We start from the raw sequence: 19,243 nt of genomic DNA, 5'->3' as shown, positions 1-19,243 counted from the left end.
GTGTCTGGCGGTGACACCACATTCCTCCCCCGGCAAATCGGCGTACGGTTGTGTTATAAGGCTTCCGCCCGCCGTGGGGAGGACCCCATGTTGACGTATGCGACGAGGTGGGGAGCCTAACAACAGGCGAGGCTGTGCCACCCGCACCCTGCCATTCGGTCCGAGGGTAGCTAGGAAACGCCTGAAAACCTAGTCCAGGGTGCACGCCAACATGCGGTGTATGCGCCCGTAAAGAGACAGGGGCGGCCGAAGGGTCGACCTCCATCGGGTCGGGGCACCAGACGGGCGAAGACGCCATGTGGTCCGGAGCGGGCAAGAGTTCCATGTCGGAGGACAGCTGGTCACGGGAAGCGATCGGCGGCGCGTGACCCAGGGAGGCGCCCGACGGTTGCAGCGACGCGTCCACTGCGGGCGTCGCCGGCGGGAGAACAGGCGGCGGCGCGTCGCCATGGGGCAAAATGGAAGGCAGCGTCGGTAACACCCGGGGATGAGGCGAGCCAGAAGATGCGTCCCCAGGGCGCTGACCGGACGGCACCGTCGCTGAAAGCAGACGGGGAGCGGCAGAACCCGTGCGACGACAGAGGCGCAGCTGATTGAGATGCCGACGCACCTCACGAGAGGCCCCCAAAACCAGATACATAACGCGGCCGAGGCAGCGAAGAATGCGCCCTGCAAGCCAACGCCGTGAACCTCGATAGTTGCGATAGTATACAACGTCGCCTGGGGCAAAACCAGGTGTCTGCCGCTGCACAGGAACCTGATGCGGCGGATGTAGCAAAGACATCAAGGTGCGATGAGGGCGACCGTGAAGCAACTCAGCCGGCGAGCGACCATCTCGAGGCTGACAGCGATACGTGGACAAAAAGAGCAATAACGCGTTCTCCCGAGAATGAGACTCTTTCAACTTCAACATCTGTGACTTGAAAGTCCTGACCAATCGTTCAGCGGCACCGTTTGACTGCAGCGAAAACGGCGCGGACGGCAGATGTTGAATACCATTGGCCTTGCAGAATGACTGAAATTCTGCAGACATGAATTGTGGGCCATTGTCGGAAACAATAGTCTGTGGAAGACCTTCAATGCAAAAGATAGCGGATAACGTTTGGATGGTGGCAGAAGACGTCGTGGAAGACATCCGGACAACAAAAGGAAAATTACTGAATGAATCTACCACAACCAACCATCGAGCATTCCAGAATGGACCAGCAAAATCGATGTGTAAGCGTTGCCAAGGGGTAGTGGCTTTCGGACATGCAAAGAATTTCCGTGGTGGTGCGGATTGTTGTTCGGCACACGCCATGCAAGAAGAGCACACATTCGTAACCGCAGCATCGATTCCGAACCAAGTACAGTGCTGACGAGCAAGTTGTTTCGTTCGCACTATACCCCAATGTCCTTGGTGGAGAAGCCGTAAGACAGAGGACTGTAACGAACGTGGGACCACGACCCTGGACTGATCATTATCAGAACGCAACAGCAAAACACCACGTCGTACAAAAAGTCTCTCCTTGTGAGCAAAAAGTCGGCGAACCAACGGATCCTCGATCCGTGATTTTGACAAGGGCCATTGCGTAGCAACAAAACGCAGAACGGTAGCAAGGACAGGGTCAGCAGCTGTGGCTGTAGCTACACGACGAAAATCAATCGGAAACGATTCGACCACGTCATCGGTTTCCGAATCAATGAACATGCAAGCAAGTTCGGAGGAATTGAATGCTCTATCCTCAGCAACAGGCAAATGGGACAACGCATCGGCGTTTCCGTGCTTAGCAGTGGACCGATACAAGATATCGTAGCGGTACTGCGAGAGGAAAATAGACCAGCGAATAAATTTCTGCGCTGTACGTGGAGGCACAGGCTTGGTCGGATGAAAAAGCGATGTCAAATGTTTGGGGTCTGTGATGATGGTAAGAAATCGTGAAACTTTGTAACACCAAATACGAGAGCCAATGCTTCTTTCTCGATCTGTGAATAATGTCTTTGCGCAGACGAGAGCAATTTGGACGCAAAGGCAATAGGGCGATCGTGCGATCCATCTTTGTGCGCAAGCACAGCACCGATCCCGAAATCCGATGCATCCACCATCAACAAAAGGGGCTTCCGGGGATCGAATGGCGTAAGGCAAGTGTTGGAAAGCAAAGCCGATTTCAACTGGCGAAAGGCGCGTTCGCATTCCGTCGTCCAGACGAACGGAACACCTTTACAGCGTGAGCGATGAAGCGGAGCTGAAAGGGAGGAGGCGTGGCGCACATATTTATGGTAGTAATTGATTTTTCCCAGCACACTCTGTAGCTGCTTCAAATTCTGCTGACGACAAGAGCGACTGTCTCGTGCAACGTGAACTGACACTGGTACAGAATCACTTGCGACTTGACGGGATTTCCGGCGATGTCGACGCACACTATTTGTGGGACGAACACAGTCACTGTTAGAGAGAGTGGCACTGGGCGGAGTGGAATGAACTACATGAATGTCCATGGGCGAAGGTTCACGAGCCTGAGTATTCTGGGTTCGATTCCGATTCCGATTCCGGCGCGAAGCAAAGGGCCTGGAATGGTTGTGAGTGTCCGTTCTGAGCTTTTTCTGGCAAACACTTTGAACATGTCCTTCTTTTATTACAGAAAAAGCAAATAGCCTGGCGTGACGGGCAATTCTCACGCGAATGTCTAGTAGCACAAAAAATGGTTCAAATGGCTCTGAGCACCATGGGACTCAACTTCTGAGGTCATTGGTCCCCTAGAACTTAGAACTAGTTACACCTAACTAACCTAAGGACATCACAAACATCCATGCCCGAGGTAGGATTCGAACCTGCGACCGTAGCGGTCTTGCGGTTCCAGACTGCAGCGCCTTTAACCGCTCGGCCACTTCGGCCGGCCCTAGTAGCACACCGCGGGCATGATTTTAGCACTGAATTTGCCTGCTTGCGCGGCACACGTGGCTGAGAGCTTGGCGGCAGCTACGCGGACGAGCGCGAGGGCTGTTTACTGTTCCGTTTAGCTCGCCCAGGGGCCGGTTAATGTGACACACGGCTGGTGAAGTTTCAAATGATTCGTGAGCAAAGTCAAGTGTGTCTTGCCGATCCAATATGTCCATCACTTGTTGAAGGGAGGGATTGACTAGTTTCAAAATCTGTTCCCTGATATGAACATCAGAAACGTTCTGAGCAATTGCATCACGTACCATAGTATCTGAATAAGGGAGGCCACATTGACACTCAAAAGCACAATCCCTAGTAAGGCCTTGCAAGGTTGCAACCCACTCCCTATTAGTTTGACCGGCCATACGTTTTGTACTAAAGAAGGTATACCTTTTTACAACTACATTGACTGATTCTTTGAAATACGCATCTAATGCAGATAAAATTTCGTCGTAGGACAGAGTTGCTACGTCGCGTCGGGGAAATAATTTCACTATCACACGGTACGTCTGGACGCCTACGGATGCTAACAAAAAAGGCTGCGCTCATTACCTTGAATTCTGTAGGAAATGGAATCCAAATTGGCGTGACCACTCTGTCCAGCTTTCCAGTGCCGCATCAAAAGGACGAAAAGGTGTTGCAACTGCGTGTTGTGGCTGCGGGAGCGGTGGAGTGGCGGCGGCCGCATCGTTTTGCATTGCACGTTGACCCTGGACCAGCTGTCCAAGGGCATCCAGTAAGGCCTGCGTCTGCTGATTCTGCAAGCGATAAAATTCGGACAGTACATCTGGAGATTGTGGCGAAGCCAAGACACAAGTAAATCAATATAGGTACGAACGCAGAATTCTCGTCGCCAAACTGTTGTGACTTGGCATGGCAGCCAAGCCACTATGAGAGGAAGCTGAAAGGCCCGCGTTTAAGCTCACGCAGGCTGGCGTGAGGTCTGGAACAGTTAAAGGAATAGAGACTAGCAAAAAAGGTACGTAGCTTCTGGAATACTTAACTTTAATCCATAATTGGTGAACATCGCTCTGACGGTACATGCATCACAAGATAAATAGCAAATGATAATGGCGCCTTGCTAGGTCGTAGCAAATGACGTAACTGAAGGCTATGCTAACTATCGTCTCGGCAAATGAGAGCGTAATTTGTCAGTGAACCATCGCTAGCAAAGTCGGCTGTACAACTGGGGCGAGTGCTAGGACGTCTCTCTAGACCTGCCGTGTGGCGGCGCTCGGTCTGCAATCGCTGACAGTGGCGACACGCGTGTCCGACACATACTAACGGACCGCGGCCGATTTAAAGGCTACCACCTAGCAAGTGTGGTGTCTGGCGGTGACACCACATATCTCAGTAGCGGTAAGATAGATACAGCCTACAGGAAAATTAAAGAGACCTTTGGAGAAAAGAGAACTACTTGTATGAATATGAAGAACTCAGATTGAAACCCAGTTCTAAGCAAAGAAGGGAAACCAGAATGGTGGAAGGTGTATATAGAGGGTCTATATAAGGGTGATGTACTTGAGGACAATATTATGGAAATGGAAGAGGATGCAGATGAAGATGAAACATTAGATATGATACTGCATGAAGAGTTTGACAGAGCACTGAAAGATCTGAGTCGAAACAATGCCCTGGGAGTAAACAACAATCCATTAGAACTATTGGCGGTCTTGGGAGAGCCAGTCCTGACGATACTCTACCATCTGGTGAGCAAGAGGTATGAGACAGGCGAAATACCAAAGAAAGCAGGTGTTGACAGATGTGAAAATTACCGAACAATCAGTTTAATAAGCCACAGCTGCAAAATACTAACGCGAATTCTTTACAGACGAATGGAAAAACTAGTAGAAGCCGACCTCGGGGAAGATCAGTTTGGATTACGTAGAAATATTGCAACACGTGAAGCAATACTGACCCTCTGACTTATCTTAGAAGCTAGATTAAGGAAAGGCAAACCTACGTTTCTAGCATTTGTAGACTTAGAGCAAGTGTTTGACAACTTTGACTGGAATACTCTCTTTCAAATTCTGAAGGTGGCAGGGGTAAAATACAGTAAGTGCAAAGCTATTTACAATTTCTACAGAAACCAGATGGCAGTTATAAGAGTCGAGGGACATGAAAGGGATGCAGTGGTTGGGAAGGGAGTAAGACAGGGTTGTAGCCTCTCCCAGATGTTATTCAATATTTATATTGAGCAAGAAATGAAGGAAACAAAAGAAAAATTCGGAATTGATATTAAAATCCATGGAGAAGTAATAAAAACTATGAGGTTTGCCGATGACATTGTAATTCTGTCTGAGACAGCAAAGGACTTGGAAGATCAGTTGAACGAAATGGATAGTGTTTTGAAAGGACAATATAAGATGAACATCAACAGAAGCAAAACGAGGATAATGGAATGTAGTCGAATTAAGTCGGGTGATGCTGAGGGTATTAGATTAGGAAATGAGACACTTAAAGTAGTAAAGGAGTTTTGCTATTTGGGGAGCAAATAACTGATGATGGTCGAAGTAGAGAGGATATAAAATTTAGAATGGCAATGGCAAGGAAAGATTTCTGAGGAAGAGACATTTGTTAACATCGAATATAGATTTAAGTGTCAGGGAGTCATTTCTGAAAGTATTTTTATGAAGTGTGGCCTTGTACGGAAGTGAAACGTGTACGATAAATAGTTTGGACAAGAAGAGAATAGAAGCTTTCGAAATGTGGTGCTACAGAAGAATCCTGAAGATTAGATGGGTAGGTCACATAACTAATGAGGAGGTATTGAATAGGATTGGGACATGTTCTGAGGCATCAAGGGATCACCAATTTAGTATTGGAGGGCAGCGTGGAAGGTAAAAATCGTTGAGGGAGACCAAGAGATGAATACACTAAGCAGATTCAAAAGTATGTAGGTTGCAGTAGGTACTGGGAGATGAAGAAGCTTCCACAGGATAGAGTAGCATGGAGAGCTGCATCAAACCAGTCTCAGGACTGAAGACCACAACAACAACAATGACCGTCTTGTCTCATAGTAGAATAAATGTTTTAACAGTTATGGTGATTACTTTTAAAATAGTAAGAAGTTTACTTATTTCTTTTATAACTGTCTCGCTTTCATACGACTGCATCTAATAAGAAATACAGTGTTGAATTGGATAATCTAAACATTATTTGAAAATGTAATACTGTTTTCAATTGTGTAGTTTTTTAAATTGGTCCCTATTTTCATATCTACATTTAAGTCTACATTCGCATCTGTATCCACAACTACTTCTTCAGTCTGGAAGACATATTGCTAGTAGAGTCGTACGATATGTCACTTACCCCTAAACGTTTCTTTCCTTTCGTATCATTCACGAAGGAACGACTACCGTGAAGTATAACATCCGTAACCCCACTTATTGCTTCCCCTCTGTTTGTTCATTTTAACTGGCTTGTTTATCCTGCCCGGAAATGGACTCCTGAGCTACCGTCACTGAAGTAAATTCTAAGACAAAAGCAGGATTAGCGACCAGGAAACCACTGATATATTAGATACAACAACTTCTAAGATATTCAGGGTTCTTCATACCCTGAGAACAAATTTCATTAGTGCCTAGTTCTATCTGTTTGCGTGTATACATGCTTTAGTCAGCTGAACTAGAGGAAGTGGTTTCCTATTTTTCTTTCTTGCCGAAGACGACAAGAGAAGAGAAATCGGGCATCAGCAAAGCAATACAAACGTTCAAAGCTAGCGTCTTCGAATTCAGGGAAGATAAAAACAACGCAATATGATTATTCACTACGACCTCTACTTTGTCTGTATTTCCCATCATGAACGTTTCGGCTGAGCACAAATGAACCATACATTTCTTAAAAAAAAAAAAAATCAGACGAAAGAAATGGTACTACTTACTCGCTTCATAGCATTTCGTTTAAAAGAGTACCTCTGAAAGTTTTTTTTTTTTTTCCAGGCGCTCTATACGTGCTCATGGAGTCACGTCGAGATGACATTAATGGTCCTCACAATTCTTGAACGATATATCGGCAGCTACTGGTAGTTACTGAATCAATCGCATCTGCGATTCCCTGATGTAGCTCTGGCAATGACTGTGGCAGGCGCGGGACAAGGGCAGCGTCTATGACGTCTACAGACTTTATCTCTGTAGCTGCAACTAGTGATTGACGAAAAGTAGGATTGTAGACAAACAAGAATTATCCAAATGTAATTTCGATGTGTTGTAAAATAACAGAGTCAGACTGAAGTCACTGATTAGAAGTCCGCTGGGGACAAGCGTCTGGACACAAAAATCTTCCATTATTACGTTCGAGCTCATAGACTGACATAGCGGAGCGATTAAAATTAATTTTCTGTCCATTCCTACGTGACTAAAATTTCCATATATACTATTGAGCTAGATACCTAGCAGAATTAACGAAAATTCTGCAACTGTGGAATGTGTGTTTCTGTTTATTATAAAGATCTCCACATCATTTAGATTACGGATAAAAAGTAAATGAAACTGTCTTGAATTATCTTTCGCCAACGCACATCCTTGATGGATAATTAGTGAATAAATGATGCAATCAGAAGTCTAAAACACTGATCCATCATTAAAATTTAGAATGTATTTTTCGATCTTGATATTGAAATACATACCGTCGAAAAGGAAATTTTATATATGCGCAAATTTGGAATTTAAATATCATTCTTACGACAACAGTAGAAACAAAGTTCTTTGAAAACTCTCCTCACTTTGATACTACACTCGAAGAAATCTCACATTGTTTGCTGCCACTAAATAAGTGATAAGATGCTGTATCGATCTGCTACGACACAAGCAATAAAACGTTAATATTACATCGCTGCGATTCACGTGTTTCGTTGTACCGGTACAAATGGCTGTTTCCATACGTCTGACGGTTCGTGACTCAACTGTTTCCTTGCGACCTATTATATAACCTTACTTTCAACAACTGCCTGGTTGGTAGCGTGAGCCGTCACCTTAACCAGCCTCTTACATTTAACATGATCCTTCAAAATATTTCGACACGACTGCCTGCCAAGACACGGCTGTTCTGGAGTGCAAGTGTTCGTGTTAATGGCAGTGGCGTTACCAGACAAAATTAAATTTCGTAATAGGTTAAATTTCTTTCGTTACATACCGCCAAAAAATATGGAATTTTCTTTTGCTATTTTCAGTCATAAAGCTATGTAGTCATTGCCAAGTGCCTTATCTTTCTTGTATTACTCACATAACGCGTGTAATTAGGACTCCTGTAACTAGATCCTTCTTCCAACATCCGACACTCCCTCTAAAATAGCCCCATTGCTGTTAAAAACATGCGACTGGTTCTAACAATTCTTCAGCTCGCTTGAGGTTTCACAGTCATACAAATGACGTCAGGCAAAACTCTCGAAATCCTATTTTTCACTCAGCTGGAATCTTCAAATGACGTTCGTTGACTAGTCACCTTTGAGGCTTCATTGATCACTACGGAGACAGTTCGAAATAATTTAACTCCTACCGAAGCCATTAGAAACCAGACAAGTGGCTACGCTACCTTATGAAGTGATACATGAAATACGAAATCCCAAATCGAACTATCGATGCTTCGCGTTATTTTTTTTAGACTGAATATGTACGTGTGTATAAAGAGGCCCTCCTGAATCGTTCTTTCTCCAACATTAGATTGGTTGTTACTCTAGGCCGATTATTAATTATAATATTGCATTCATTGTAGTTGGAATTGAGAAGGCTAATCACTCTGTATCGTTTTCAACTAACAGAGATATTATTGCAGTTGTACGTCATGCAGATGGTATGTCGCACTACCTCCAAAATTCATTTTTTAATTTGCAAGAATGGCAGTTTAAATCATTTCTCCCTATTTTCACAATAGACTCTTTGGGTGTAGACCACAAACTTTTCCGGTTCTTAATTCTTTTATTACCTGTCTTAACTTTGATAGTGTTACTGAGTTCACTCTGTTTAATTCTATATCAATGTTGTCTTCTACACTTTTGATCTCACTACACTATAATATTCTGAGTAGTTTCCCGTGCTTTAGCAACAATTATAATTAATGATAATGCGACTTTTCCCTTGGGTCAATGCGTTTTAATACTTTTCAGCTATTAATTGTCGGCCGTGAATATTATCTCAGATATTGCTTATATGAATTTCCCAGGCTTGTTGATGAACTGTTCTAGTACAAGCTTTTCTGTGATTCTTCTACGTTTTACATTCTTCATATTTTCTGTTGCATTTATTAGAAAATACGTTTTCTTTTTCTTTTATTACTTCCTCATTTTCTTTATTCCATGTCCTCATGACATTATCTTTTTCGAATTTTAATCTTTTTTCACTTACCGCATTCTTCTCACATGTTATAGTACAATGAGGTAACAAAAGTCATTAGACAGCGATATGCATATACAGGGTGGTCCATTGATAGTGACCGGGCCATATAACTCACGAAATAGGCATCAAACGAGAAAATTACAAAGAATGAAACTCGTCTAGCTTGAAGGGGAAACCAGATGGCACTATGGTTGGCCCGCTAGATGGCGCTGCCATAGGTCAAACGCATACCATTTTCCTTTTTCTTAAATAGGAACCCCCATTTTTATTACATATTCGTGTAGTACGTGAAAAAATATGAATGTTTTGGTTGGACCACTTTTTCCCCTTTGTGATAGACGGCGCTGTAATAGTCACAGACGTATAAGTACATGGCATTACGTACCATTCCGCCAGTGAGGATGGTATTTCCTTCGTGATACATTACCCGTGTTAAAATGGACCGTTTACTAATTGCCGAAAACGTTGATATCGTGTTGATGTATGGCTATTGTAAACAAAATGCCCAACGGGAGTGTGCTATGTATACTGCTCGGTATCCTGGACGACATCATCTAAGTGCCCGGACCGTTCGCCGGATAGTTACGTTATTTAAGCAAACAGGAAGTGTTCAGCCACGTGTGAAACGTCGACCACGACCTGCAACAAATGATGATGCCCAAGTAGGTGTTTTAGCTGCTGTCGTGGCTAATCCGCACATCATTAGGAGACAAATTACGCGACAATCGTTACTCTCAAAAACGTCGGTGTTGTGAATGTTACATCAACATCGATTGCAACCGTATCATATTTATATGCACCAGGAATTGCATGGCGACGACTTTGAACGTCGCGTCCAGTTCTGGCACTGGGCAGAACAGAATTTACGGGACGATGACAGATTTTTTGCACGCGATCTATTTAGCGACGAAGAGTCATTCACCAACAGCGGTAAAGTAAACCGGCGTAATATGCACTACTGTGCAACGGAAGATCCACGATGGCTGCAACAAGTGGAACATCAGCGATCTTGGCGGGTTAATGTATGGTGCGGCCTTATGGGAGGAAGCACAATTGGCCCCCATTTTATCGACGACACTTTAAATGGTGCAATGTATGCTGATTTTCTACATAATGTTCTACCGATGTTACTACAAGATGATTCACTGCATGACAGAATGGCGATGTTCTTCTAACACGATGGATGTCCGGCACATAGCTCGCGTGCGGTTGGAGCGGTATTGAATAGCATATTTCATGACAGGTGGATTGGTTATCGAAGCACGTTCACAGAATTTCACGTCACCGGATTTGTTTCTATGGAGAAAGTTGAAGGACATTTGCTATCGTAATCCACCGACAACTCCTTGTCAATGCATGTGCGAACATTACGGAAGGCGAACTACTCGCTGCTGAGAGGAATGTCGTTACACGTACTGCCAAATGCATTGAGGTTGACGGACATCATTTTGAGCATTTATTGCATTAATGTGGTATTTAGAGGTAATTGCGCTGTAACAGCATGCGTTCTCAGAAAAGATAAGTTCACAAAGGTACATGTATCACATTGGAACAACCGAAATAAGATGTTTAAACGTACCTACGTTCTGTATTTTAATTTGAACACCTACCTGTTCCCAACTGTTCGTCTAAGATTGCGAGCCATATGTTTGTGACTATTACAGCGCCATCTATCACAAAGCGAAAAAAGTGGTCCAACAAAAACACTCATATTTCTTTACGTACTACACGAATATGTTATTAAAAAGGGGGGTTTCTATGTAAAATAAACGCAGCTGATATCCATTTGACTTATGGCAGCTCCATGTAGCGAGACAACCATAGCACCATCTGGTTTCTCCCTTCAAGCTAGACAAGTTTCGTTGTTTGTAGTTTTTTCGTTTGACGTTTATTTCGTGAGTAATTTGGTCCAGCCACGATCAGTGGACCACCGTGAATACTGATGGTAGTAGTTTCGCGTGCACAAATTACAAAAGGGCAGTTCGTTGATGGTGTCATTTGCACTCAGTTGATTGATATGAGAAGGTTTCCGACATGATTATGGCCGCACGACTGACATTAACAGACATTGAACGCAGAATAATGGTTGGAGCTACACTCATTGGACCTTCCATTTAGGAAACTGTTACGGAATCCAGTATTCCTAGATCCATAGGCTCAGATAATACGAAATTTCAGGCATTACGTGTGACCACTGACAACACAGTGGCCGATGGCCTTCACATCACGACCGACAGCAGCAGCATCTGCGTATAGTTACCAGTGCTGACAGAACAGCAACACCGCATAAAGACGTGCGGTTTAAGGCGCCATGTCACGGATTGCACGGTCCCTCCCGTAGCAGGTTCGATTGAAAGTCGAGGTAACGATGACCTCAGCTGTTTTGTCCTTAGGAATTCACACACATTTGAAAACTGCGTGAAATAACCATAAAATAAATGTTGATCGTACGACGCACATATCTGTTAGGAGAATGCGGCGAAATTTGGTACTAATGGGCTATAGAAGGAGAGAACCTACGCAAGTGCATTTGTTAACATCATCTGCAGCTCCTCGCCAGGGCTCGTGACCATATCGGTTGGACCCTAGACTACTGGAAACCGCTGACTTCGTCAGATGAGTCCCGATTTGAGTTGGTAACACACTGATGGTAAGGTCCGCGTGTGGCGCAGACCTCACAAAGCCATTGACCCAAGTCGTCAACAAGGCACTTAGCATGCTGTTGGTGTCTCCGTAAAGGTGTAGTCTCTGTTTACATGGATCATTACGTGGAAATGGTTATGTTCGGCTACTTGGAGACCATTTGCAGCCATTTATGTACTTAATTTTGCCAAACAAAGATTGCAATTACATTGGTGACAGTGCATCTTATCGCTGGGGCACAGCTGTTGGCGACTGGTTTGAGTAACATTCTGGGCAGTTCAAGCGAATGATGTGACGACCGAACGCCCGACATGAATCCCATGGAACGTTTAGGGGGTATGATTGAGATGTCATTTCGTGCAGAAAATCTAGCACCGGCAATGCTTTCGCAATTATGAACGGCTACAGAGGCACCAAGGATCAGTATTTCTGTAGGCTACTTGCAACACTTGTTGAGTCAATGCCATGGAACTGCTACACCACGCCAGGCAAAAGGAGATCCTGTTATGTATGAGGCGGAACTATGGGCCTCATGAAAAAAGGGAGACCCGGCTGAGTTACGCAGTTTGACTCTTAGTCTGATCACGTAGTGTGGCCATTAATTGCACGCTTTGATCACGTAGCCTGACGTAAGGATCAATGAACTATACTTGACGGGATGTATCTGGAACATCTTAGGTGATTAGAAAGTTAGTAGACGGGAATACAGTTAAATACTTAGCCCTAATTCAGCATCAGCGGTGAACGTCGATCTTGACTTTGTACAATAATATTTACAAGAGCACTATTAGAATGAAGTGCGAATACTTCTTTACAATTGCGATTGCTTCACACATATAGATCAATTGTCAATGCATAAACTGTATGTAGCGCCTTGCTAGGTCGTAGCTGTTGACTTAGCTGTAGGCTACGAGATCTCTGAAGCTACAACAAGTGAATAATTCCTATTAAAGTCGGCTGTAGAACTAGCCTGTGCGCTAGCTTGTGTCGTAAGACCAGCCGAGTGGCGGCACACAGTCTGCTAGCGTCGACAGTGGCGACTCGCGGGTCCGATGTGTACTGACGAACCGCGGCCGATTTGAAGCCTACAACCTAGCAAGTGTGGTACCTTGCGGTGACACCACACATCCGACACGAAATTAATAGGTATATCACGACTTTTATCGCCTCAGTGTACTTTCCCATTCTTCGTTTGTATCAGCTTCTGTTCTAGCGTTAGCTGGACAGCCTTGTAATTTTATTTGATACATATGTTCCTTCAAATGGTTCAAATGGCTCTGGGCACTATGGGACTTAACATCTGAGGTCATCAGTCCTCTAGAATTTAGAACTACTTAAACCTAACTTACTTAAGGACATGACACACATCCATGCCCGAGGCAGGATTCGAACCTGCGACTGTAGCGGTCGAGCGGCTCCAGACTGAAGCACCTAGAACCGCTCGGCCACAACGGCCGGCTTACATATGTTCCTACCACTGTGCTTGTACAAGGTATATTTTATACACGTCTTTATTGTTACATTTGGTTTCGTTTTCTCTCCTCTCCTAATTTCTGAACTAAGCAAAAAATGTGATCTGTTATTATTTCAGAACCTCTGTATGCTCTAGTACAGTGTTTCCCAACCATTTTGAGGCCCTTGCCCCTGAGTGCAATCAGATATTACCTAATGCCCTCCTACGACTAACGTCATTAACATCAGTGTCTTACTAATTTATACAATGAAAAAAATCTATTTGAACACACTTTTTTCTAAAATGACGAAAGATAGTTTCCATAAATGTTTTATTATATGATGAACTAATGATTGTGCTTATTTCTGCCATCATTTATAGAATGATGAAACACTTGGCAGTGCACCGCGAGTGCTATCTATAGCTCCTCTTCAGAAAAGAAAGCTAACTGTCCACATTGAAGTTAGACACTTGTTACAAAATATACTTCCGCTGCACCACTTCTCTCCCTAGCGACCCTTGCTTTACTTAGACTCTAAACCCTCAATTAAAAAGTAGACGAATTAAAGTACGTGTGTTAAACTTACTGTTTGTAAATTACTTCATTACTGGATTACCTACTTCTGAATCGGTAGAAACTGGAAGACCTTGGCTGCCAAAGCTTTATGTCTGACACCTACTACTAATAATAATAACACTTTAAGACCCTGCAGCAGTTTAGTAAATATTAAGCAGCTACTGTTCCGTCGTGCCGTCGGCTAGATGAATTTTCTGTTGCTAAAAGAATAATGAAGCAATCTGCGGTCCACCCGCCCGGTTGGCCGTACGGTCTAGTGCTCGGCTTTCCGAGCGGGATGGAGCGTCTGGTCCCCGGCACGAATCCGCCCATAGGATTTGTGTCGAGGTCCGGCGAAGCGGCCAGCCTGTGGATGTCTTTTAGTCGGTTTTCCGTCTGCCTTGGCGAATGCGGGCTGGTTCCCCTTATTCCGCCTCAGTTCCACTATGTCGGCGATTGCTGCGCAAACAAGTTCTCCACGTACGCGAACACCACCATTAGTCTACCACGCAAACATAGGGGTAACACTTGTCTGGTGTGAGACGTTCCCTAAGGGGTCCACCGGGGGCCGAACGGCACAAAACCCTTGGTTCGGTGTGGGGCGACGGAGGGGTGGACTGCCGTAGTCGTCGTGGGGTTGTGGACCACTGCGGCTGCGGCGGGGACGGAGCCACTCCGTCGTTAACATACATACAGTACAATACAAATCTGTGGTCCATTGTGGGAACCGCCTACAGAGCAGAGGAGGGATTTTGATGACATATTAAAGCGTATGTGATATTATACTCTAATGGCACACAATAAAAAGCTTCTGCTTAAATAGTGGACTATGTGAATAGAAGACGTTCATCCAGTAGCTTCATAATCATCAATATCAAACAAAAAGGGTAGTGGGTTAATGTTCGTCTTTGAAAAAAAAAAAAGGACTGGTAACTTAGTAACCAGTATTAATGTCTTACAAAATAGTGATAATAATAATGATCTTTGAAAGAATAATGTGGTTTCGTAAACGTGACACAATCGAATTCTTTTGTTTTTACCCCTTAGATAATTTCATTTTGCTCCTCAGGGGGTAATTACCCCCAGGTTGGGAACCTCTGCTCCAGTAGCTTGAAAGAAAATGTTCTGATTTGTTTCTACTATTAGTTTCTACTGCCTTAGGAAATGTGTTTGATAAGAGATTCTTCCACAGACTGAGCGCCCCGCAGCCAGCCGCCCCCAGCACTCGCCACCAGCGTACCAGCAGCCGCCCCCCGTGTACCCGCCGAGCCCTGCGCGGACGCCGCCCCCGCTGCCGGCACGCATCCGACCGCCTCCCGGGCCTCCAGCCGCCGCTGCCGCTGCCGCCGCCGCCGCCACCGCATCTTCGTCGTCTCCGTCGTCGTCGTCCGCCGGGGGCGGCGTCGCGACGCTGCCGGCCGGGGCGCTGTCGCCGGCGTCCACGGCCCCCTCCACGTCTCCCGTAGCGACGACGGCGACCACGACGCCGCCGTTCGTCCCGACCACCATTAACCGCGCGTCCAACGGCACGCTGCGCAAGGACCACCTCATCTCGGACTCCATCCCCGGCCCCGAGAGCTGCGTATGACGGCTGCGACCTGCTCGCTTGGCACTCGCGGTGCACGGTGTACGTCGGTGTGGGGGAGCCCCGAAGAAGCAGCTTCTTGCACTGGAAACCTTTGGCCAACAGGTGGTCGACGTCGTGGTGTTGGGGACCGTTGGGCGATCTGTCTGAGGCTGGCCTATATTACCGTCTGTTGTAACACGTGTCTGGAGAGAAGTATCTTGTTCTGATGCATGCTTATTTTCCTTATACATGTCTTCCTAGGTTGTTTGCATTTCGGCCGACGTGAATATCTAGCACTCCGGTCAATAGTGGAGGTCTTCCCACAGCGAGGTTTTATGACGTGAAATCAAAGCCAGTAAGTGTACCTTCTCAGTTTATTAACGTTAACTAAATGACCACAGAAATTCCGTGAATGCGGTCGTAATTAATTTTTCTCCTTTTCTGATACTTGGGCAGTGGAACTACTAGTCGCCTTCTGAGCCAGTACCAATACTCTCACACTGCATCGCTCAGATGATGACAGGACGTTCTTCCACCGTAATATCATAAAACAAGAAGATATGTTTGCAGCGGCATTGGCTAAAGTTCACGTACCAATAATTAATCCATAAAAACTTCACGTCCCCTATGAGATCGTTTTGCTCATTACTGATAAACTTAATTCCCGTTTAGTCTGTAACTAATCAGTAATCAGTAACACGAAGTTGCAACTTATACCTCTACACATACATGCCAGTTTCCAGGAAATTACTTGTTGGAGTCATATGCTTTTTTTCCTTCGTTGCAGTTTCTTCTCTTTGTGGGTAGTTGGTTATGGATAGGAATCAGCTCACCAGACAGTCATCTGAAATTTATTTCTTGAGCGTGTTTCACAGATATGTAGATTTGAGGGACCGTTTCCTGTTCTGCCTTGACTGCCAGATTTACTACATTCACCACAAGCCGAAATTTTGTGCCCAAAGCTTCGTACATCCTGTACCAAACTTAAACATTTCATCCCATGAGCAGCAAAGCTCAAAAACTGGAATCAGCCAGCATTCCAACTACATCTACAGACGCCTCAGTAAGCCAGCGTATTGCTCTGTAATCATCAATACTACAAAGTGCTACGGGCAGTGTTGGGCGTGGACAGCAGGTGTCGGTTGCTATTACAGTATTAACGTGCACTGAGAAGTAGGCCTACGTCGGTTTGCTGGATATCAACTGCCTGCTCAAACTCTGTCACTTGCAGCAATAATATTCATGGGTACACGGCAATACACTAGAGTGCTGCTACATATGTGGATGGAGCTGATTGCAGTGATCGCATTGTGGTGACAATGGCGTGAAACGTTTACGTATGGCATAGAATGTTTAAACGTTTGCCCCCTGTGTAGTATCAAATTTTCCACTTGAAAATAACCGTAATGTATAAACTGCAATTAAAATTGTTAAAGCATACAGTCAAAGTCAAACTTGGTCTGCTTCAAAAGGTTGTAAAATATAGGTTCGATGGAGATAGGAAACTGATAACAAAATACTTCAAGAGATGCTGACACGTGAGTTATAAAGGCTCTTCAGCGAGAATGCCACTAGTAATTTTTGTTGGTATGGGGTTCTGATGCACAACTAGTGCTGTAGAGGATTTAATATGAAGAAAGCGAGCAATTTTTGCGTTACGAGAAAATGATGGTGAGATGTAGTCCTCAGGAATTGGTGGGTTTGACGTTAGGAAGGAACGGGATGGACTGGAAACTATATTTGACTGTAGTGTAGGCTACAGTGATAGATTTTGTATGGAAAAGTATGTAGTGTACTTGAATAGATGTTTGGCGGGATGATGCAGCGCAATACAAGCCCCCGGTTCTCAGGAAAGGAACACAAAGTGGTGTGGGGATATGGTGTAACAAATATATACGCTACACAAAAATTCTCAATTCTCGCTTAATGTGATGTAAAATTTCAGTTCCTTACTTCAGATGATAATACTCGAAATAAACATAAATTTCAATAAAGCTAGAAGTCACTGACTAAAAACCTGGAGTTTGCAGTTAGCCTACTGTTAAAGATAAAAACAATACTGAAATACTCGAAAATCAAAGTTATGAACGTTCTGCTCTCGTTTGTTCCCATTACATGCTTCAAGACAGTTTCTAAAGACTTCCAGATGCGGCGCAGTCGCTGTTGATACTTACATAACATAGTTCAAAGTTTCTCCCCAAGAGATGAAACTAATATCAAAATTCGAAATTGTTAATCAACGTTGGGTTTATGATTGCCTATCAAATTTTGTTGTCCCGTTTAGAGTATTTTTTTCCTGGAGACTGGAAAACATAAAAAAGCCGAAGCTATTTCATAATGAATCAACAAAAATATTAAGACACTATCATGGCCATATAGTTCCCAGCAAATCATATCCTGCAACAACAACAGAAAATCCTTTTCTTTACGAATATCTTTTCTGAATATTCGAGCTCCCTGACATCTTACCTGAGCCAACGCTCCGTAAGAACAAGAAGAGAGCTTACTTTGCTCTTTTAAAATGAATCGAAATATTCCTTTTATTAGAATAATTTTGATATTTTGTGGAAATGTGAGCAGTCAATACGGTAATATTCACTGCAAGGCCTATTTAACGGACGGAACATATGTTTGAAAAATTGCAAAGTGTAAGGATCATGAACATTGTTAACTGTGTTTCGTGAGACAAATGTATGTGATATTGTTTAATTCTGTGTGAATGAAGGCACAGCTGTTCGTGTTTATAAATCTATGTTAACATTCAGCAATCTATGTCTTTGTGCTAGAAAAAGTTGTGCAAACCAGTATGGAAGAAAATCGGTGACAGAAGATTTGGAGAATTCTCTTGGGACGAAGTATTAGTTGTTGTTTGCGAAATCTACGTTCTTCCTTTAAAAGTAAATTATTCGTTTTGAACTAATAATTCATTTCCTCTTAATGTCTTTATTTCTATTCTTCCGTGATCTATTTTCACCGTCAAACAGTTTTCTAAACTGGTTATGCCATTATTCAACGAGCAAAAACAATTAATGTTCACTGTATTACTATAGAGACGTAATATGTGTAAACTGAAAGAGAAGTATCAGTTTTTATGTTGTGAAACTACCTGAAGTAAAGATCATATATAAAGAAGAATGACTCACTCAAATTGTACGTTTTGTAAATATTTTCATCTTTTATTGATATGGTTAAAATAATATATGATGTAAATAAATGTAAAGTGTTTTATAAACGTTTGAAAGTTGTATTTTTGTCAATAAAATTGATGTAAAGAAATAAGATATTATTGTACTGATAATCGTTGTCTGCTTATGTGTGAGGAATCATTATCACAAATGAGCATACAGATCAACAAAGGAGACCAACTCTGGCACATAGTAATATATAAAAGATTCGTCAACTGTAGTGAACCGGAGAAAAAATAAAGATTTGTTGGTTCTGTATCCACCCATCAGGCCCCTTGCAAATATTTTCCAAAACGGAAAGAGATGTGAGCAGACGACTAGTAATTCAGTTCCTCATACCATTGAAGAACACGTTGAGACGCAAGACTTCATGTTATTACGAAAGTAAACAGAAAAACTAGCAAAGTGATAGTAGACAAAACGTCCACATTAATTTAAGTGAGTGTAATAATAGTTATCTTATTTGAAATAGATTTTTTCTCTCTTGTAACAGTAAATTTTCGTTATTAATACTGTAACAGTAACTTTTCGTTATTAATATAAGCGTTTCACGTTCCTGTCCTTACTATTCGGTATTCTTCACATTC

General features: G+C 43.6%; 1 protein-coding gene across 1 annotated transcript in view; it reads left to right on the top strand.

The window, feature by feature from the left end:
- Nucleotides 1-18,606, top strand: part of LOC124613330 (hemicentin-2-like) — a 793,017-nt gene extending 774,411 nt beyond the window's left edge. Inside the window, exon 16 of the mRNA XM_047142026.1 lies at nt 15,097-18,606. Within this exon, the coding sequence (XP_046997982.1) occupies nt 15,097-15,492 (396 nt within the window). The 3' untranslated portion in view covers nt 15,493-18,606. The remainder of the gene's footprint in view (nt 1-15,096) is intronic.
- Nucleotides 18,607-19,243: the final 637 nt, after the last annotated feature.

Source organism: Schistocerca americana, chromosome 4 (genome assembly GCF_021461395.2).
Source record: "Schistocerca americana isolate TAMUIC-IGC-003095 chromosome 4, iqSchAmer2.1, whole genome shotgun sequence".
NCBI classification, from domain to species: Eukaryota; Metazoa; Arthropoda; class Insecta; order Orthoptera; family Acrididae; genus Schistocerca; species Schistocerca americana.
Note: the sequence above shows the minus strand (reverse complement) of the source record. Positions and strands in the feature narration are given on the sequence as shown.